The 23,213-nt window shown below is 38.5% G+C and overlaps 1 protein-coding gene across 2 annotated transcripts in view; it reads right to left on the bottom strand.

The window, feature by feature from the left end:
• The window catches only part of UBAP2 (ubiquitin associated protein 2), a gene marked incomplete at its 5' end in the record, with an annotated part of 202,718 nt that extends 179,801 nt beyond the window's left edge, over nucleotides 1-22,917 (bottom strand). Inside the window, 7 exons of one of the 2 annotated variants that reach the window (XM_079548845.1) lie at nucleotides 2,352-2,455; nucleotides 3,614-3,668; nucleotides 10,282-10,359; nucleotides 11,867-12,020; nucleotides 15,653-15,763; nucleotides 17,331-17,408; nucleotides 22,786-22,917. In XM_079548845.1, the coding sequence (XP_079404971.1) occupies nucleotides 2,352-2,455; nucleotides 3,614-3,668; nucleotides 10,282-10,359; nucleotides 11,867-12,020; nucleotides 15,653-15,763; nucleotides 17,331-17,408; nucleotides 22,786-22,884 (679 nt within the window). The remainder of the gene's footprint in view (nucleotides 1-2,351; nucleotides 2,456-3,613; nucleotides 3,669-10,281; nucleotides 10,360-11,866; nucleotides 12,021-15,652; nucleotides 15,764-17,330; nucleotides 17,409-22,785) is intronic. The other variant, XM_079548844.1, reaches the window with a different exon arrangement.
• Nucleotides 22,918-23,213: the final 296 nt, after the last annotated feature.

Raw genomic sequence — 23,213 nt, 5'->3', positions numbered from 1 at the left:
CTTTTTTAGTGATCCTTTAACATGCTTTCTGGACAACAGTTGAAAGTGCTTCCATTCTTATTAAAACTAAATAACTACATGCTAAGGTCTACTTTTATTGAAGGTTTTTTGATTGGTTGGTTGTTCTTTTCTAATTTCACTTTATTTTGGCCAATGGGGAACAGCCCAAGGACTTGCTTAAAGAAGCAGCTTTATAAAGTAAAACTCTCCCTGAGCTGTCATATACAGTTTTGTCAGCTATGGCAACTTTTTGCTGAAAGTAAAGGGAGATTATCAGTAAAAAGGTACTTTGAGTCTATAAAGAATTTTTACACTAAACTACATCAAATCTCCACCCATCAAATTATTATGAACAAAACTCCCTGCACTGACAAACATTTCCTACAATGAGAAAACTCCACTCAATCACTCATTCATACCCCCTGTCACAGCCAACAAAGCCAAGGAAATCTCTCACCATGCTCCCCAAATACCCATATATGTCTTAAGCTGTTTTGTTGAAATCCTGTGCTTTTCTCAGTGATGTCTGTGTGGTACAACAGCAAAAGCAGATGTGGCTGGCATTAAAAAAAATGCAGACACAAGCTAACGCATTTTCAGTTTCCAGTGATTTACTTAGCAGCAAATCCCTTGTACATGGATTCATGCACTACAGGCATCTGTTCAGCCACACCCAGCCACTCTATTATTCCCAACTAAAATTCTTCCATTACTGAAGACTGAGGAGATACCCACAATAAGAAACAGAGTAGGCATACAATAGCTACGCTGGTTACAAGGATAGTCAAAATATTCAAGCTCATTTAGGAAGCAGAATGCAAGTCCAAGCTGCAAACCATAGCCTCCTAGCTGTGTTCATCAATGAATAAACAGAGAATCTTTTAACTCTGTTCCTGTCTCCACATGCCTTCCTTGAATATTTCTCTAGTCAGTTAACATATTGTTTCTCCAGTACTTGTGCCAATAAACCCTGCACCATAGCACCGCATCATTTTAAAAGTAATTCCCTGAAAAGATGCCACATTTAGCAAGAATTGCCTTTCAATAGCCATTCAAATACTCAGCATCACCCTCTGACACTGGACTACCAGGCAGTGAAGAGTGACAAGAAGCTGTCCATTAAGTCCACCTAGACAATAAGCCTGCTTTTAGCTTCTCTGGTTAAGTGAAAAAATGGCTTTCATGAAGTTGGTAAAGTTGCATCTCAAGAGCACTGCAACGCTCAACAAAGAAAACACTCGTCTCCAGTATCAGCCTTTTCCTTCAACACTTGACAAGGGGTTGTGAAAAAAATCAAACAATGAAAAAAAGGAAGAAAAAAAGAAAGGTCACCCTTCCTGGCTGTTGATTTTTTTATTTTTTTTTTTCCACTTAGAGTGGAGTTTTCTTGTTATTTTATTTTTTTAAAGTATCTTCTGTCAGTCAGTAGTTCCCAGGTGTGGATAAAAATATTGTCACAGACCATGACATGTCTTGGCATCATGACACAGACTTTTTCCTTTGTCTTCATCTCCTGCCACAGAACATGGGAATCAGCAATTCATCTTGCTTTTTTCCAATTCATAGATAAACGGGCCACATTCTTCAGCTCTGAATCACCATGAGACCAAGTTAAGAGGTTTCTTTCCAGACTGTATTGTCTATTGCCCTTAGCCAGGAGTGCACACTTCATGAAACTTCATTTAGAACACACATATGGATGCCTCTATCTTCAGGGAGGCAGATTGCCTTTCTGGCTCCCATCGAAGTGCCCCCTCTTGTGCTTTAGTAATTACTTATTTTCAAAAGATGTCAGACATCAAACCTTTCCTCCATACTAGAGACCCATATGCCCAGGTTCTTATCTTGTATAGATGGGGCTTCCAAAGCCATCTCAGTGTCACCAAGTGGATTTACATTCAGCAACAGTTCTTCCATTTCTCTCTTTATTCTTCCACTTAGGTATTCAGATGCTATGGCTCAACGCCTGTGAACCAATCACTTTCAGTAGTACTTATAGTCTTAACTACAATAATGTGAGATCTCAAGCAATATTTAAGATAACTAAACAATTCTTCACATACAAGGTTCTTCCAGTAACTCTCTAAATCCCTTAGTCTCTGAAGGGATTGTTAGTATTAAACAAACAAAAAAACTGCAATTACCTTCCACTCCATTCAGCCAGAGTTGCTTGAGTTATAGCATGTGCTCTGCAATTCAACAGCAGTTAAGCTATAACAATGAACTAATATCTGTGCCATGAGAGATGTATTCAGTTTCATAAGTTAACAGAATACTAACAGAATGCTTATTCTAACTGTAATTTGCTACAGCTCTTCATTCCAATCCTTTCACTTCTGGAAGCATCTTACCAGTTCCATCATCTGCATCATTCTGACCAGTCTCCCAAATCTCTGATTTTGTCCCAAAGCCATCAGTGGCAGAAGACTCCATATAGTCTGCGGGGTTAAATGTCCTAGAGTTTTGAAAGTTGAGAAATGGGAGAGAATACATGGGTCATTCATTGAACACAAGCGCCATTATTTTTAGCTGCAGTTGTGTTAGATTTAACATCTTGATTTCCACATGTTTATCTTGATATTTTGTTTTCCAAAAGAAAATTTTCCTCTAGCAGCAGACACGGATAAAAAAAGGAAAAAAGAGAAAAAAGAGAAAAGAAGTAATAGGAAGGGGAAAAAAAGTGGAGACTGTTGAGAAATTGAACCAAAACCAGAACTCCTGAAAAAGCAGTCAACAACAAACCTACTCCTCCTCATCCTATGACACAGTTTATACTGTCGGCATTAAGCCCTTCTCAGTTGAGAGTTTCTCGGTGGCAGACTGATGAGAAACCAGTATAGTGTGCTTTAAGAGCACCAGAATGTGCAGCAGTCAGAACATCACCAAGATTATTTCAGAAGGCACTCTTGACACCAATGCCAAAAAACAGATGCCTATAACAGGTGAAAAGGACTAATTCAGAAAAATTTCCTTTCTATTTATCATCAGAACTGTGAACAAGGACTAGCAGAGAAGTAAAAGTAGCCTTCTGTTTGTTCATTGTGACACCATTGGTGTTACATGAAGTGTCATTTCAAGTAAACAATGAAAGTAGTGGAGGCTATGCTTCTCTGAATCAAGCTATTCTGACAAAACTGAAAACAATTTTTAGAACTAATGATAAACTTCCTTTGATTTTGTCTTAGAGCACGTGCATATCCAAACAGATAAAGCGTGAAAGCTCAAAAAGAGGAGAAAGTTTATAATCACTAGTCTTTCTGTTTTACTTAGGGCTCACATGCTGATTACACATTACACTGATACAAATATTTTTAAATTGGCTTTGGACAATAACCATTTCAGAGCACTTTCAGCCTCCTAAGCACTATGTGTCTGTTACTGATAGGTACAAATGAATTCAAGTATGACACATTAACATTGAGTAAACTAAGATCAGGATAGTCCAAATTAGAAATACTGAATTAAAATAATCCATTTATTATCTAACAGAGCCTTGAATTTTTGCATCCATGCTGATTTACTCTACATACAACAGTACTAATACATACAGTGGCAATCAATATTGCTGCTGAGCTTGACTCTCCCCAAAATCTGCGCTCTGCATGTTTCTTACCCCATGCCTTGGGCTGAAAACCGCCCCGCTCCTCTCCCTCTGCCACGTCCAAACCCTAGGAGAGAAAACACCATTTAACAGCAAAAGCAGAGAAGGAGCCAATCACTAGTCTGTCACATAAGAAAATACCATGATTGAAGAGAAAACCACTGTGATTAGTTAATTATATATTCTCACAGGAGAACATCTCCCTAACATATGCAATCCTGGGCAACCTGGTCTAGTGTTTGGTCTAGCAGTAGGCAACTCTACCCATGGCAGGGTTGTTGGAAGTAGATCATCTTTGAGGTCTCCTCCAACCCAAGCCATCCTATTATTCAATTAAGTCATAGTTTACTGAATTTTTCAGCAGGACTTGCAATTTTTTTTGCTAGCTTTTCTGTGGCTAGAGAAGTAGCACAAAATTCAAATAGGACTTACCTAAAGCCTCATTCCCAAAGGAGGCTGCTATTGCCAAGTCATTAGACAACGTTCAAAAATTTGTTTCTACTTTCTCACTCTTGCTTTAGAGGCTCTACAATCACAGCCCCCATGCTCAGAACTCTCCAAAATTCCCTGTCACTTCCTGCCTGTGAGACAAGGGTGGGGGAAAGAGGGAACACACAAGGGGAGGACTGCTTCAACAGAGGTCATCCCTACCTGTGACCCCAAGCTCTACTCCATTCCCTGCACTCAGTGTTTTGCAAATACAGCCACAGATTAACCACAAAACAACCGACAAAATAGTTAGTTCACTGTTGAATAAGTTTTCTGAATCAGATCCCTCCTTGCTAACTGCCAGAGAACTAGTCATCTTCACATTTGGATAATTCACCAAAAATCAGGTAAACAGCTATCATGATGCCTTCCTGCTTTTGGATGTTTTTTTGTTGTTGTTGTTGTTTGGTTGGCTTGGCTTTTCTTTTTTGGCTTTGCAATCTTCAAATGCAATAGGAAATAATCAGCACCAATTCCTCTCTGCAGTGATGTCAGTTTACACTGCATAAAGAGCAGAACTAGCGGTACTCTAAAAAGACCAATATGTGTTTTCCAGCATAATGGACAATGTTTGCAAAAACTTATTTTTTTCTTGTGGTAATTCGCATTTTGCTGTTCTTCGATGGGTATTTTTAGTCTCCCACCAAAGAGAACAAATGACATGGCACTAGCTCATTGCATCTTCCACTGTGATTGATGGAACAGATTTTCTTACAATCATTCAGCATACTGAGCAAAAAGCAAATAATGACACTGGGGAAAGAATAAAGTTACTGCCTTGTCTCATGCAAACACTCACAAAGTTTCTTGGCATTTCTTTCCACTTGTATCTGCAAGCAACAGCCCAAAATAAAGTCAGTGTAACTTATTTCTGTTTCAGGAAGCTAGGACTCAGGACCTATGCTTAAAGGTGATTCCAACTAACATTCCTACTACTAATCTTACCCAACATCATAATTTTAAATGAACTATTTAAAATATTCTCCCGTTTTCTTTAAGCTTTTACTCTGTGAATACTGTTAGTTCTTCTCCTTCTTTCCAGAACACCTCCCTCAGTCAGCTAGGTTCACTCTGGCTATAACTTGTTTTCATTTAAATTCTCCAGCATTCATTCCAGAAGAGAAACAGGTGTTGAGTTTTTCTGTCTCCAGTAAAACGTACTGGGAGTTCAAAACTTCTACAACCAGAAAATCAGCTCTGGTATCTCCCCTCCACGGAAACAATGATTCATACACTTCATTCAGAATGCTTCTTCTCCTAACCACATGCACACTGCTGGGAAGCACAAGATAAATATTTATCCATTAATTCTGCCTATTTTGTAGAACACAGCTTAGATTTCTGAACTTAGAAGTAAGTTCTTCCCCAAGAACACAAGCTCCACCTCAAAACTAAGAGTTCCATGCTGAATGGTTTGAATTAGACAAAGAAGCATCAAGGTTGAAAAAGAGGCTGAGAAGAATAAAAGAAGAATAAAAGAATAGCTGAAAGGAGAATACACAGACTGGAAGAGCAAGTAAGACCCCAAAGATCTGCTCATCTTACACTGCATAGCAGCTGGAAAGCCCAAGCCTCTGTTCTGGAAATGCAGAGCAAGCCAGCCACAAGAAGATGAGGAGATAAAGGCCTACCACTTACTAACAGGTAACAAGGCGGATGTCTTCTATTCTGGGTATTCCATGCTACAGAAATAAACACTGAGGTTTATCTGTAGAAATTCAAATAACTTTTCTTATTAATCATCATAAAGCTAGAAGCACTGGCACAGTTTTACGTACTGTATGTGCTCTAGTAACCATTTGGAGAAGCAAATGGAAAAAACTTCCAATTCCACACATAACATGAAGAGAAATAAGTGACCTATGTTAAAACAAAACAACAAGAAAAAAAAAAAAAAAAAAGAGAAACTACAGGAACGCAACACAGAAACACTATTTAGAAACACAAGGAGCTCCCTAGCCAGTGCAAGCTAACTACAGGAAAACTAAACAAACTTCAGACTGTGACCTCCAGAAGGTCTACTCTGCATTCATGTTTCAGAAAAAAGAAAAAAAAAAAAAAGCAATATTCTTGCTAGTTTTGGCAAAGAAAATTCAAAATGTATTCTATATGTTCTGTGACAACTGTACAAAGCTTTTTTTTTTTTTTTTTTTTTTTAAAGCCCTTAGCCATGCAGTTCTGGTTACAGAAGCTCATCTTCTTCCAGAGAAAATCTTTTGTATAAAAAAGTTGTTTGGCCCTTTTTTTTTTTTTTTGTAAAGAGAGAGATTATGTACAGAAGCTGGACTGGTCTGATATTTACAAAATTGGTCAGCCGCTCTACTGTTTATATATATATCCAGGAAAATTTTTAAAAGTTTGAAAGGTTCTTCCACAGTCCAAAATTAAAACCTCATGCTTTTCCCTTTCACTTTTATTTCTGTTTTCCTAGAAGGAACTCACTGTTGGTATTCTCAAAGAACGACAAGGAAGATTTAGAAATAGTAGTAAAAATGACAAATTCACTCTGACTTTACAAATGAGAAAAATGACCACACACTATTTCTACGCTGAATGAAGACCACAAGTTCATCTATCTGCTATCCTGTTATCAACTATTGGCAGTGAGAGTTCTGTGGAAGCATGCAAGAACTGAAATCACAGCATAATCCCCCTGGACATTCTCCTGGTCTTCAACTATTTGTTGCTCAAAGGCTTCATGAGCCAGATAATCTATATAATTCACAGCCCTTGTTGGGTTTTGGGGGTTGTATTTTTGCTGTTGGTGGTTGGTCTTGTTTCTTCACTATGGATCTTTTTTTAGGATGATTTTGTCAAGAGCCTGCAGATGTTACAGATTCTAGAAACTTACATTCCTCAGGTTAATTATCTATAAGAATATCACTTCCACATGCTCATTTTGAACTTGTAACATAATAATTTACTATCCTCTCATTCTCATACTCACATGAATTGATTGATCAGTTGATTTCCTCATTGAAAATTTCCTGCAGAAATTTTACAAATCCTCATCATACAATCATTTAGCCCTCTGTTTTCCAGGCTGCAAAGCCCTACTCTGCCTGTTCCTCACAGCCCATAAAGGCCATCTTCCCAGTACCTTTCCAAGCCTTCTGCAGTTCTGCCACTCCTGTTTCAATGTGGGGTAGGGGACAGTGGGAGAACCAGACACAAATTTAAAACTGAAGACGTAGGAATAGCACAAAACAGCTATAAAAAAAACACAAACACTGTGCCTGTAAAATCTGTCAGTTTATAAACAGCACTACAGCTGATTAAAATACAAATAAGTAAACATTTCTAGAACTGACAGTCCTGAAGTTGCAATCATCTCTCTTCCTAAATTCCTTCAGGAGATTCTATTCCAGACAGTTACAAATCCTTCAACAACTAACACAGAAATACAATTATTATCAATCAGTATTACAGTGATTTTTTTTTTTTAACAGCTAAATTAAACTGATTCAAGAAATTCAGTTCTGAAAAGAAACAAAGATGGGAAGGCCACCTTAAAAACATGAGCTCCTTGACTTTTTTCCAAATCAAGGTTTACAACCTGCTTAGCAAGCAAAGATTAGAAGCAGAGCAGCCCCAGCTGGGATGTGTCACAGAACACCTCCTGTGGTGCACTTCTGCTTTCTCTTCCTTGGTCAGTAACACCTACCTGAAATCCCTGATGTTGCGTATGCCAGCAACCAGCACTGTTTGTACACTGAGTACCTATTAGCCGATGAAGTTGCAAGGAATGTCACACAGTCAGTAATGGAAAATCTACTGTGTAAGGAAATAACGCCTATAGCACTAAGTTGAAATTCTCAGTTTTTCTTCCCCCAGTGAACAGTACGCTATCACCTCTGAGTTAATTCAATCTCTTCTGTTTTCAAAGCATGTCATTCCTTAACATTAGATTCTTCTACAGTGAAGCAGTAATACAGTGGGCCAACAATTTTCCCCCTAGAAAGCAGCCAATAAGATAATTCCAGCCTGAGACAGCAGCTTAAAATAGAGAAAGAGTGTGTTGCTCAGATATTAGCTGACCCCTACGATGCCTACACTCCCACACACTGAATGAAAAGCATCTAAAAAAGGGACCTGCAGTGATTACCAACAGTCTATTTATTTTCAGCAGAAATACTTTACCCCTGCATTTCCCTATTTTGTCTAATAATGAAAAAAACAGCAAGGACCTTTTATTTAAAATAAAACCTACTCATACTGAAAGTCACACATCACTGAAATATTGAAAAGTAAATTATATAGCATTACATAATTCCCTGAAGATTTTGAGGGGTCGCATTATAAAATGAAACTGGCTATTTCTACTCTATAATACACATACTTGTAATACAACAATCAGGAAGTCATTCACAGGGTTTATTACAGACAGTTGAAAAGACTTAATCGAGGCACTTTGCTCACTTTAATGCAGAATACGAAATATTTGGTAAAGAGATACAGAAATACTGTATACACTGGGTCTGTTCAGCCTTGAGAAAAGAAGACTGAGAGGGGACCTGATCCAGGTCTATAAATATCTGAGGTGTGGGGGGCAGAATGGCGAGGACGGACTCTTTTCAGTGGTGAGTGGAGACAGGACAAGGGGAAAGGAAACTGCAGCATAGGAAGTTCCGCACAAATGTGCGCAAGAACTTCTTTACAGTGAGGTGACGGAGCACTGGAACAGGCTGCCCAGGGAGCTGGTGGAGTCTCCTTCTCTGGAGATGTTCCAGACCTGCCTGGATGCCTACCTGTGCGACCTGCTGTAGGGAACCTGCTTTGGCAGGGGGTTGGACTCGATGATCTCTGGAGGTCCCTTCCAGCCCCTACAATTCTGTGATTCTGTGATTCTTCCCATTTCTTCAGTCAGGTAAATCAGTTTGATACCAATGATTAAAAGCCTTGGCTTGAAACATGATATTCACCCAGAGAGTGAGTTAGTGCTGACAACAAATGCAATGCATTGTTCACATGGTTACAAATAAAGATACAGACTGAACTTAAAATTAACCTCTGAATTTCACCCCCAAAATTTAATTTTAAAAGTCCTATTTTATATTTACAACATGCATAAATAATTACTTTACAGTAAAAACTAAAGCATTTGAATTCCATCTGTAAACAGTGAATTATACCACAATCTCCTCAGCAAAGCTACTCTGTGAACATGTTACTTCTTATCAGCTGATTGACATGCACAGTAATTCTCACAACCCTCTGGAAGCTATCTATCTTTACACCCTTCCATTCCTTCAGGATATAGATTTGGAAACAATGAAGTTTGATGTTCCAGTCACTGAATGCCTCGTTACTGGATATTCCAAATAAGACAGTCTTTGGTAGGTAGAAATTCTCTTTTTCCCTGCAAGTCAGACATTATTAAGCTATTAGCTCTGCTGTGTGCTCCATCAGTGTAACTTCTTTATTACCCATTTTCCCCACGCAAGCTGTACCATTCCCAGGTATCCACTTCCACTCCTTTCACTCTAAGAAAAATATGCTTCTTTTCACTAGATCAAATGAAAATCTATACCAACTGTGCATCTTGTTTCCACAGCAAACAAAGACCATCGTCTGTCCTATCTCTTCCAGAGAATACAATTAGAGTTGTAGCTATGAGTCCACAGTACTGTGTCTTTCCATACTTCTGTTCATCAATACTCCTGTGCTAATTCTATTTTTTCTTTTTTTTAAACAAAAAAACCTCTAAAGTTACTAGTGCTCTCCTACTGGGTATTGAAAACAGAAGGCAAACCTGGCAACAGGATCCACTAAAACAAAATGGCACAAGAACACATCAAATCCCTCCATAAGAGTTCTACAGAAGGAATCTTGCACTCTCCTGCTGCCAAGGTACATCTTGAGGAGTCCATTACACTCCCACACACAGGAGGCTGTCGCGATTCAATTTGGAGAAGAGCTCTCCATAGCTGGAGGACACAAAAAAATGCCATGAAGGAGATGTGCTGATACTCTTAAGCCATTATGACACCAAACAATGGTCTCATAGTGGTTAGGAATGAGAAACAATGGTTAGGGGGTGAGAGTATCTAAATTAAAGATGTCTGAGGTGCTAATGGATTCAAAGGAAAACCAACAAATGCTTAAAAATAAGCTTTTAATCAAGTAAATGAGGGAGTTTCATTTCAGGAAATGAAATCAGTGCCAGTCCCACACCAACGCCACCATCTCACCTCTCCCACGGCCACGTTTCCCACGGTCTGAAGGCCTGTCTCCTTGACTGTTGTCCACTCCATTTTCTTCAGCTCTAACTGTGGAAAGACGACAACTTAAGAGAAACTTTAGAGACTTATACATGAGACAACACAGTCACCTGCTTAACTTGAACCCAAAAAGATTGTCAGAGCACTACGGTCAAGATACCTCAGTCATCCCTCTCCTTTTTGCTGGCCTAGATATGGGCAAGTTGTTCACTTTAAGATGGACAACTAGGAAGCAAAATATCTTTTAAAAGGGTTATGACTTCTTGCAGACACAGCACTTGTTTTTTAAACCCTAGTCTCAAATCTCTATAGAGGCAAGAAATTACCCTGCCTCATACTTGACTTTCCTGATAACGTGCTGATTGGCAACAGCAGATGAGTAAGATAACCAGTAACACCAACTCTTCTCCTGTCATCCCGTCCTGTGCCCCATCTTCTGACTCCCCTACAGAGGAGGTTGGAAATGACTGACTACCTACAGCACTGTTGAGAATTATGTACTACACAACAAATTCAAATAGCACCAACATAACCATTAAAGAATGTACGTAAAGGAGAGAGGATAATATCAAGATTTGGTACTCATCTTTAGTTCATTTTTAGTATAGAAACAAGCAGTATATGGCCTTGCCAAGACATCTCTCTCCATACTTTCATTTTTCTACAAAGACTCACAATGCCTCCACTGACTGGTACAGTATATGAATATATTCCAGTTATGAGTTACAGAAGTTTGGCTAAAATTGTAAATATTTGTCTTGCTTCTAAGGGAAAAGGTGGTGTTTTTTTGGTTGTGTTCTTTTCTATCCCCTTCATTTTCTACTCATTTATTAGTGTTACAATAAATATTTATGGCTATCTTAGGAGATACAGGTAGCTTAGATAATTTCTGATAAAACGTAAGAGAAAAAAGGTAATCTGTATATTCAGTGGTGATTTAATGAGATTCTGCGTAATTCAAAAAACTTCAGTTCTCTCTTGCACAGCATACTGTTGTATCTGCATAAACGTGAAATTTAAATGTTTCTGTTCGCAAAGTACTACTTCTGTTGTGGAAACTCACCTGCAGCTGGTTTATATGAGAAACATATGCAAGAGATTAATAATACTCCCAGCTTTTTCATTCCCCTTATGAGAAGATGAGAACATCTTCAGGTTTTCACACTCATAAAAGGAGATGGAGTCAAGCTAGATTTTTTTTTTTTTTTTTCATTAAAAGAAACAAGAAAATGTATCAGCTGTGCAGCGACACATTTGCCTTCAGGCAGTCTTACAAAGACTCATTTCTAAAACTCACATGAAGAACAGCAAGTTGTAAAAGATCAATTAACCAAAAAGGTTTAAATTAAACTGAGCTGTCTCAAAAACAAAAGTAAAGACCATTCAAAAAAAATCAAGTAGATAAATCAAGTATACTTGTCACATAAACAAGTTATGATCACATCAGCACTGAGCTTCAGCTCTGACAGACTTTGTTCCATTAAACATTCACCTTCCACCAGTTTCAGCTGCAAGAAAGACATCCAAAGCTTTTAAAGTGAACCCCTATACGTACACTCTCGGCCACGGCTGCCTCCTCTTCCCCGTCTGTTGGAACTCCCCCGTCCACGACTCACTTCTCTGTCCCCTCGTTTTTCTCTGTTCTCTTTGTTTTCTGAACTTTCCTTTCCAAGGCTTTTCTTCTTTCCCCCTACAGTCTCCCAAGAAGTCTATTTAAATAGAATAGAATTAGATACAGAAGTCAAAAAGAAAGAGAAATCTCTGTCTATAATATCAACCTACACCTGTTCACTTCAAAGGAAAAAAAATAGGTATTTCTATAATAGCAGGTTAGTGATACGTACCAAGAACTACACTGATACAAAAGGAAAATCTAGTTCTATCCATGCAGAGAGGTGAGAAAGAAACAAATACTAGAATTTAAATGCAGGCTAAGAACTTCACAAAACACAAGAGTCCACAATAAGCCAAACCACCCGCTCTCACAGCCACAGCTCACCACAGAGAGCAGAAACCAATACTATGTCTAAACAAGAAAAAAGACTAAAGTCCAAACATCAGACCTTGGTTTTAATATAAAAATCCATCCTTAAAATAAATTCAGTGATAATATCAATTCCACGTGAATGTAGGAGTTGAAAATAAAGCGACTAAGACACTTGCTAAAAACAATACAGTAATTTATGTACTATGCAATTGCATGGTTAGTCTACTGAGCAGAGTAAAAAAAAGTATCATTTGTAATGAATGAACAGTGAAGATGGCAAAACAATGAAGATGGCAAAAACTTGTTCTTCTATCTAGGAACTTATTGTCTAGATACAGTTTTCATGAAGGAAATTTGCTTATGTAGATAAGCTGCCATTAGCTATGAAGTACTAGATAAAGCCCACGATCCCACATCAGGCAATTGCCAATCATATTTCTTATTTCTTTTCAATTCAGCTGACAAGCAGTTCTCACAAAGTAGACAGGGATCAGCTAATCCAACTTGCCTAGAAATAAGAAAACTAATGTTGCAAAGCAAGCAGGTAGCAAAACAGTTCACAGATAAAAAGTTTCAACATCCTGTATAAGACAACAAGTATTAGAATGGTCACACACAATCACAGAATGGTAAAGATTGGAAGGGACCTCAATGATCATGAATCTCCAACTCCCCTGCCACATGCAGGGCCACCAACCTCCACATTTATTATTAGACCAGGCTGCCCAGGGCTCCATCCAACCTGACCTTGGAACACCCCAAGGGACGGGGCATCCACAACCTCTCTGGGCAGAGTTATTTTTTGCAGAAGTGTATGTGAGAAAAAAGGCTGAAATCACTACTCAATTTCATATCCAGTAAATATATCTAAAACTGCCATAAACCAACTGAGGTGAAACACAGATGCTGTAGATTAGAAGAACAAAACAGCTTGATTGAGCAGCACTGTTGTTTGTGAGACAGAAATCTCAGCCTCCTCTAGTAACTACTGTATGAGGCCAGGCTCTTGTCAGTGGTGGTTAGTGACAGGACAAGGAGCAATGGCCTAAAATTTAAACATGAGAAATTCTGTAAAGACATACAGAATAACTTCTTTACTACAAGGGTGATGGAGCACTGCACTGACACCTGAAGAAGCAAATCAAGATGGGTCAGAATGCACTATTATTTCTCTAACAGTACAGCGCCAAAAGACTTTTAATCTTTTTAAGAAATTTCCTGAACTGAATGGTGCTGCAAAGCATATGTAAAAGTGGACTCTTTTTAATAAAGCTTTATATGGCATGAAAAAAATGACCACAATGGAGGCATCAGATTTTCACGCATTCCCACAAATAGAGATTTCTGATAATCACAATCCTTGGGGTTTGAAAAGTCTTTTATTACTATTTATACAAGGAAAAAATCAATATAATTTTAAAGAAATCTGAGAAGTTGGGAATGGTGTGGTCTCTGTGCACGGGTACGCATCATGGACAATCGTGCTTTATTAGAAGTTAACTATTATGATTATATTTAGCTGAGGATGCTTCATGCAACCCAAATTACAGCTGTGAATTTTACCCTTGGAAATATATAGAGCAAGTTCCCTCTTGCTCATCTTGTCCCCTTTAAACTACCTTAAAAAGCCTCAGCAACTAAAATGTAGTTGGGCATAAAATGGCTTTTGCTCCTGTAGGAAATTAAATGTCTTAGGCAAAGAAACATGCCATTATCTACTCTCCCTCTGTACATCCAAAGCCAGACAATCACAACCATTCCAAGCAAAAAGTTTTTACTACAGCAGAGTACAAAGCTTTAAGGATCTCAGTTTAAAAAAAAAAAAAAAATACAGTTTGACAGTATATCAAAGCATTTATAAATAGACACTATCACTCCTTGCTCTTCTAATTCCTCAAACTGTATAGATACATCTACTGAATGAAGTAAAAAAAAAATAATAATAATACAGTGCACTAAACAAATCAAAGTTCAAAACAGATTTGGCAATTTTACTCAGAACAAGAAGTACCTCTGCTTCCAAACTTATATTACAGTGCAACTATTCTGGAGTACAATGGCTCTGCAACAGACCATTTCAAGCTGTAGATCCATAATTCCACAAGGAATAATAAATGACTTCAGACACTGATCTAGAGCTTGCTAATTAATATCTTTTCAACCTTCCTCACCGAGCTCTCTGTATTTCTTTGTGAGCTGCATTTCTTCTATGGAGAGCAATGAATTCAGAGGGACTTTGTTCAGAAGTGAAGATACTGTATCCTACTGATAAATGAACTCAGAATGTTTATCCTATATCATCATCACTTATAACAATTTGCTAGGTAAGAAAGCATTTAACTTTTTTTTTTTTCCCCCAATCAAAAAACTATTTTCAACTAGAATATTATATATACAAGAGATGACAGAAAGGACAACACATTACTAAGATTGGTATAATCAAGGTGAGGTGGTCTCTTTTACTATCAGCTTACTCACACACTCAGCATTACACACTGCAGTGCACTACATGACTTCAACTCCTACAAATGAAAGAGGATAGAATAGAAAGTTCCATTGGTTAGAATGTTTTGTGACTTAGATCTGAGGTGCACAAAGTAAAGCTTCCTCACAAGCAATAAGCACACCCTGATAAGTCACAGGAAGTAGTCAACATTCAACATGAGGGAAGTTTAGATTTCTTTCCTGATTTTCATGATAGTAAACTGGATTTTATTTCAGATAAATCTTAAGAAGCCCCTCCAGCAAAATCTTCAAGCAGTTTTGTGAAAACCTCCTGTTGCCATGCAACAGTATGTGACATTGTTGCCACACACAGCTCAGATTCCTCTTTCTGTTTCCCGATGAAGTCAGGCAGATGAGCAACACAGTAACAAAAGAATTACTTGCTGTATCCTCTCCTGCTATTATTAGCTTTCTGCTCATCTTTCAGATAGGGACCTGGAAACCCACAATGCATTCCAGCAAGAATTACATGTCTTCAAGTACCTCCCTACCCCTTGAGGTTTACAGAGGTTGCGGCAAACAGTACCAAGTCTCACGTCCCACAGTTGTGTGGGGTGCTTCAAAAAGGCCCGCGTAAAACAAAAACACGTTCCAAAGAACACAGATACACCTAAATAAAAGATGGAAGACTGCAGGACAAAAGCAGAAAATCCATGACTTTTTCAAGGTTCAGCCCACACTGAAGTACGCACAAGACAAAAGCAGCTTTGGGCCTCCTCATTTCTTTCAGAGAAACTTCAGTGGAGACATAAATTTAAAGCTTCTAAATAGGACTTTCCCAATACTTATCTCAAAGTAGAAAAGTACAGCAAGCAAAAAGATTAGTTGAATACTGAAGTAAAACCTTACCGTGTCCGAACTTCCTTCCAGCAGTATGTTGATTGCTCTGTTCACATCCCCATTACAATCATGTAGTGCCACTATGCACTCATCCTGGTTTTTCCCCGTCACTTCCATAAGCTGGCAGTAAAAGTCACACATGTTAAAATATTCAAATTATCATCATCAACTAAGAGTACCACCACAGATTCCAAAAATGTGCACAGCTACCGTGTCAGAGCAATTTAAAATCCTAAGTAAGGGTATCTACCTTATAAAGACCTGCTTACGACTCAGATAAGAGACAAGTTCAAGTAACAACCAATTAAGCATCCCTATGCTTTTTTTTTTCCTTTATACTTCATGATTTCAGCAAATGCTGAATCCCCAAGATAACTATATATGAGTGTAAAAACAGTAAGAGGCTAGGACAGCTCCAGAATCATTCTCCCTCATGACTTGACCCCACTGTGTAAGCACAGCCATGGTGGAAAGTCCAGATCCATCTGGAAAAACATCCAGAGAAGTTAACTTTTTTAACTAGATCAGCTCCTTTGATCTACTTTAGCATAAAGCCATGCAAGCGGGCTAAGTGATGGCTGCTCAAGGAGAGCTGGTATTAATTATGCCTTGTGGAACCTGTAGCACGCATCCTGAGTAGTTTGGGACAGATATAAACAAGATCTGTCATGGAGTATCCAGTACCTCTATCCATCAAGAGAAAAAAAAAAGAAAAAAAAACCACATGATAGAAACCAACGTGCACAATTAAGATTCTGTACAACTCCTACAAAGAATTTAATTCTTAGCCGCCTTCTGATCAGCAGAGCTACAGGCACTATTTCAGGGTCCTTAGGCTTTAGGATCTACAGGACTTCACTCCTGGCATAGCAATGAACAACTTTATGGAAAAGAAAAACAAAAAGCAGTTAACAGTGTCTCATAGGAGGCTTCAGAAAGGAAAGGAAATTTAGAAGCGTGCCCCCACCTGCTGCAACAATGCATTCACAATAACTCTTGTTCTGGATGTGTTCCTACGTTCTACATGAAACGTGATGTGCTCACAAAGGTAAAACCAATGCACTGAGCCAAACAGGTATAGCTGAGTCCTCAATACTCAGCTACAACTGTGCAACAGAAGATGGAATGCATAAAGCCAACTCTCAGCATGACAGAGGAAACTGTGATATTTCACTTTAATGCACACACAAATCTAGGAGATCAGATTTTAAAAGACAAAAACCCCACATTACTTCAATTCACCTTTTGCTAGTACTAGATTTTTACTTTTCCTGAAAAACAGATGGTGATTTAGCAAACCCATTTTACACAGGTGACCCATTTTTTCCACGTGCATGTACATGCAGACAAACCAAAAGCACTCATTAATTCTGAGTCAGCTCAGCATCAGGACCATTCTAGAGACAGAGTTTGGAAGAACCATTGGCACAGATGAGTTTTAGCTAAAAGCCTTGTTTACAAAGGGAAACGGTCCAGAATAACTATACAGCCAGTGTTATACTACCACACAGTGTCTTACAAGCAGAATTTTACAGTGCAATAAAAGCACCTATTCCTAATTAAATGTATATCATTCTGAAAATGGCTTCATCTAAATAATAATCAGCCACCCTAGCTCCAAAATGTAAGCCATCCTAGGAACACCTCATTTGCAGGACATAAAAACTCTGTACCGTAAGAAACATACTTGTTTCACTTTATCTTCAAAATCTGCATCATTCTTATCGTAGATCATCTGAGCAAGGCGAATCTGTTCTGCTGTTGCCTGAAAAATGCAAACATTCAATAAAGTTCACAAAGCATAACAACATTTTTTAAGAGTATCTCCTAGAGTCACTATTTTTCTCTCCAGATTCTCAGAAAGAATACATGCAGCAAATACAAAAGAGCTATGGAGAAGTGATTAACATTTTCTTCTCTGTGTCCATTTTTCAGTTAAAAAGTTTATTGGAACAGAAGCAATTTCAACATGTGGTTTTGATGTTTGTGCCAACGCTAGAAGTCACTACATAGATAAGACAATTATGTAACAGAATTTATTACACAAGTTTGTTTTGATATTATTACTTTTAGTTTTATATAGTATTTGTCATTCCAGAGTCATTTTTATCATAAAAAAGCAGTAATGGTATTTTTCTAAATTAACCTCTTTTCTGATGGTTCCTGCTCCCATCACCTTCCCTTGACTCTCCAAATGTGACTATAGATTTACGAATACTTAAAAGACACACTTGCACCTCCAGATTCTGCCTGTGAACAGCTGCACTAATTCTGGCTTCCAGAAACTGCTAAAGGATCTTGCTGCTTATGAAATATTTGGTGCCTCTGAAACATTTCTGGCCTACAAAAGTATACCTGCAACCCCTCCAGAAGTTGTTAGGCTAAAACAAATGGATGCAGTAATGCACTATAGATCCTACTATGCGAAGGATGCCCCACAAACAGAGCTAGTCAACACCATTAATGTCTCCTCACAGTGTGGTATTTGGAGTCCACTGGAACTGCATGCCCCTGAAAATAACAAAGATAACTGTATGCTGCATGATCCTGGACCTAATTCGGTTTCTCTCAAACAGAAATGACTTGCTATGGAACGCTGATATTGAAGAGAGCTATTTGAGGTGCTGCAAAATATTTCTTCATTAAGAAAGGAACCAATTCATCCACTGAAATTCTTGAATAAAAGGATTCATCCTGAGCAGCTGGTCAAACCTCACCTTTTGAAGTCTCACTTCAGAGAATACCAACATGAAGTTCTGAGCCCCAAGAGTTTGACTCATCAGCCTCAAATTGCATCGCTGTTGGAGTTTACCACAAATACAAGCTCTGGAGAAGGTCGCCAAGTGCAAATGCTGAGAAGAGTCTAAAAATTACTCCACCATACACCATCAGCTGCTTATTTGCTGAAAAGTTACTGCAGCTGTCTCAGTTCCTTGAGGGAAGTGACATTTGTCATGCTGAGAGGCAATGTTCCAAGACAATTAGTGTTGTAACAGAGTTAAGCACTCTGTGCTATTTCACATTTCCAAAGTATCATGCTGACAGCTTCATACGTCAACTGGCAACACAAATGAGAGACTACTGCAGAATATGTCCACCAAGACTTATGCCTTGTTGACACATCCTCTTCCTCTGACTGACTTCAGTTTCCTCGGGCCCATCACAATTTTTAAATTCAAGACATTTCCTTTACAGACATCCAAAGCAGAAAAATTCAGACAATGTAATTTCTGTGTAGACATGATCACATATTTGACCAAAAATGGGTAGCCGTTAAAAAAAAATTAAAAATTCATCTTAAGTCCCCATCAGATGACCAAAATATACCAATTTAATAACAACATAAAACATGACAGTATCATATTATTTTCTGTGTAAGAAGAAGGCTTAGAAAATCACTGATATTTATGCCAGTGGACTACCTCCATACAGTACTCAGGATACTAAAGAAAAACAAAGATGTTTTTATTACAAAAGTACCAAATCATTCTCACAAGTTTGGATTGTTGTCATTCGTGCATTTTTTGCCCAGTAACTTGCTGTTCCTCATTTTTTAAGACACCATCTTTACAAGTAATATTTTATTGTCCTATAAAATAGTATAAATTTTACTCAGCCTTTCAAGATACATGACTTTGCAATGTTAGACGCAATATTTTGAACCAACAACTTACAACTCTCAGAAAACAGAAATGTGTAAAACACAAAATTAAGTGACAATAGCAGGCCCAGATCTTATAATAAAATATTGTATTTATTTATCCAGATGCTACAGAAAATATCTGCAATGTAACTTCTTAAAATATGATAATAGGATATGACAATAAAGAAATCTCCATTTAGGAAAGCAAAGTTCTTCTAGATTCAGAGAAAATAATCAACAGTGATTGAACAGTAAAGCATCTTTCTGTTGATCTCTCAAGTTTGACTAAATATGAAAGTTCATCTGATTTCTAAATAATAATAACATACAGTGCATTAAAGCTAGTTGCTGTAAATTTGATTATCATTTTTTCTACTGAGCTGAGCAAACAAGTATTTGTTATGCGAGTAGAAAGAATAAATAGATAAAACCCAGAACACATACAGTGAGACCAAACCTCTGAATCACAGCAGTTGGAAAGGTCCTCCAGTAATACTTGTGCAAACTTCCACTGAGGGCAGGTCCCATCAGAGAAGTTGCCTGGGACGAGACAGAGATCCCACTACCTCTTATTTCAGTATTTGTTAACTGTGAAGGCAGTCTTTCTCCCTCCCTCTTCCTTTTAACAGCTGGAATTCCCATTGTTCCAGCTCAAGCCATCAGACCTCTCTGATAAAACTTAGACTTTACCTTTTCCACGCCCTCAAAAAAGACATCTGAATAAACCCTGCCTTTCCTCTTAGGGCTGAGCAAATCTAGCTCTCTTGATCTCCTCTTAATTGCCTAAACTAATTTAATCATCTCTGATCTCTCAGACACTTCTTTACTAGACTTGCTCCCATCTGCCCAAAACTGGTCTTGTATATGTCAAAAAAAATAAAGGAGAAGTCATCATTTCACAGAATATTATAACAGAATAAATTGGATTAAAGGACCTTAATGATCACCTACTTCCAACCCCCTGACAGCAGCAAGGACACCTTTCACTGGATCATGCTATCCATGGCCCAGCCATGAGCATTTCTGGGGATGGAGCATCCACTTCTCTGGGCAAACTGCTCTTACGCCTCACCACACCCATAGGAAAGAATTTCTCCCATGTATTTAATCTCAATTTCTCCTCTTTCAATTTGAATGTATTATCCCTTGTCCCATCATTAAACTTTCAGATAAAAAGTCCCTTCCAGCTTTCCAGTAGACTTTTCAAGGCATTGGAAGGTCTCTATAATATCTCCCGAGAGCCTACTCTGTTCTGGGCTGAACAAGCCCAGATCTCTCAGACCTCAGTATCCACAGAAGAGGTTCTCCAGCCTTCTGATCAGCCTTGAGGTCTCTATGCTCTTTGTGTGCTGGGACTTCCAAAGCAGACAGGGTCTTAGAAATGCTGAGTAGAAGCAAATAATCATCTTCCTTGCCCTTTTGGACGCTCCTTTTGATATAGCCCAGGAGATGACTGACTTTTTGGGCACAACTACAAGCTCATGTTGATTCTCTCATCAACCAACAACTTCAAGATCTTCTCTTTAGGGTTGCAGTCCATCCGGTCACTCCTCAATCTGCATTGATGTTTGCTGTTGCTTCAACACAGGTACTGCACCTCGTGCTTGGCACTGTAACGTTTGCACAGGCTTACCTCTTAAGCCTGTCAAGGATGCTCTCGCTGGGACCCCTTCCCTCTAGAGTAACAACTGCGCCATTCAGCTTGGTGTCATGCACAATTTTCCTGAGGGTGCACTCTAATCCATCACTAGTGTCATTAAGACATTAAACAGTACCAGTCCCAGCACAGACGCTGGAAGTACATCGCTTGTCTCCAACTGTACATCAACCCTTTGACCACAATTCTGAATGTAGCCATCAGCCAATTCCTTATCCATTGAATAAGTACATAAAGTCCACATTTCCAATTTAGAGACAAGGATGCTGTGTGGGAACACATCAGAAGCCTTGCTTATGTCAAGGTAGATTACATTCACTGTTCTCCCCTTGGCCACCACACAGGGTAGTTAGGCACGATTTGCCCTTTGTGAGGCCATGCTAACCATCCACAGTCACCCCAATGCTTTCCATGTGCCTTAATATGATTTCCAGGAGAACATGCTTCATTGTTCTCTCCAGGCACAGAGGTGAGGCTGGCCAGCTTGTAGTATTCTAGATCTTCCTTTTCACCCTTTATAGAAACAAAGGTTGTTTTCCTATTTCCAGTCACTGAGGACTTCACCTAATCACCACAAGTTTTCAAGTAGCAGCTCAGCCACTTCATCTGCCAGTTTTCTCAGGAATGGAAAACTAACTGTGAAGACTAAGACAAACAGCTGAGTATCCCAGCCTTCTCCATGTCAGCCAGAGTCAAGACCTCAACTCATTCAGAGATGACATATATCTTCTTTTGTTACCTTACGTATTTGGAGAAACCCATCTTGTTGTCTCTTATACTCCCAGCCAAGTTTAGCTCTAAGTGTGACTTGGCTTTCCTAATCTGGCTCCCACACTTCTGGGCCATGTTCCTTTAACTCCTCTAGCATGCTTGTCTCTGTCTACATATTTATTTCATGGGCTTCTGTTTGGCTAAGAAGTTCATCATCCCACAGCACTCTAAATTATAATAGAACAAAAACAAATTCAGCTTCATCTATTTGAAAGTCACTTTCTAAATCCACACATTAGCATGAATCACCAGTAAGCAAAACACTGCAATGCAAGGAGATGAGGGCTTTAGTTCACATAATTAATACTGTATAAAACAGGAAGGAAGTCTCTCTGTGTTAAAGATCAGTCTGGAAAACAATAATAGAGACTACTTCCCAAGGGAGCACCTCTAGACTGATATGCTCTTTGCCAGCAAAGAACTGAGGCAATTCTTGAACTGAGTCCAATTTTGGAGAAGTACCTGACAAGAGAATAGAGTTGCCAGAAGCAGAGAAATTTTGCACTCTCTGTAACCCAGACAAGCACACAAACTTGACTACTTCGTTGCTGGAAATCAAGACAATGAGCTAATCTCAGAGACACTCAAAATACTTCCAGTCTATTGGTGGACAATCTTCTTCATTTCACTTTGTGTGAAGACACTGCACAACAAATATAGTATTTTGTGACTTACAGATCTGCTGAATCATGCTGTAGAACACAGCATGTGTCTAGTAAAGATTTTCCCACCCACCCAAATGCCTGTAAGAACAAGGAATCTTCTAGCACCATGAGGCTAACATATGGAAGGGCTGAAACCTGAAGACGTTTAGGTCAGAGGATAAAAATCTTGACACACACATAAGCATAGAATTCCTCACTGATGAAAATATTGCTGAAAAACACAAACTCATTTAGAGACAAGAACACAGGAACAATTGAATGCTGTGCTAGATTACACGTTTAAAGTGAGATATCAAATACTCTTCCAGAATAAGTCTACAATTTATTTTCTTGGTTTTTACTGACTTTTGGAAGCACATATCATTACACACCTTCAACTTGAAGATTACTGTACAGTAGCACATACCTGTACTACTTGTTTCTGCTGTTGTATTGGCTGCGTGGTTGAAATCTGCGCTTTGTCCCGAGTGCCCCGGGTACGTTCACTGCCCACCGAAGTCATCATATACAGTATATACAAAACAATGTATGTACAAAATAGAAAATCTGAAAGAGAAAAAAGAGTGTGAGTTAAGTGGCAATGATTCAATACCCAGGTAAAATACAATGCAGTAGATGCAGCTTTACTCGCCTTTAACAGGAATTCTATACAAAGATTCCTGTGAAAAGAGCTCAAAAAACACTACTATTGGATCTATCACAGTCTTTATAGTAAAAGAGAAATTAAGGGATAAAAAGCTTTCTTATCAGCTGATTAGGACCTGTCTAGATCTGTAGTTTCAGACAACACCTACAACTCCTAGACTTTTCTCTCTGCTGATCTATTGAGATTGC

Source organism: Tetrao urogallus (genome assembly GCF_951394365.1).
Source record: "Tetrao urogallus genome assembly, chromosome: Z".
In the NCBI taxonomy this organism is placed as follows: Eukaryota; Metazoa; Chordata; class Aves; order Galliformes; family Phasianidae; genus Tetrao; species Tetrao urogallus.
Note: the sequence above shows the minus strand (reverse complement) of the source record. Positions and strands in the feature narration are given on the sequence as shown.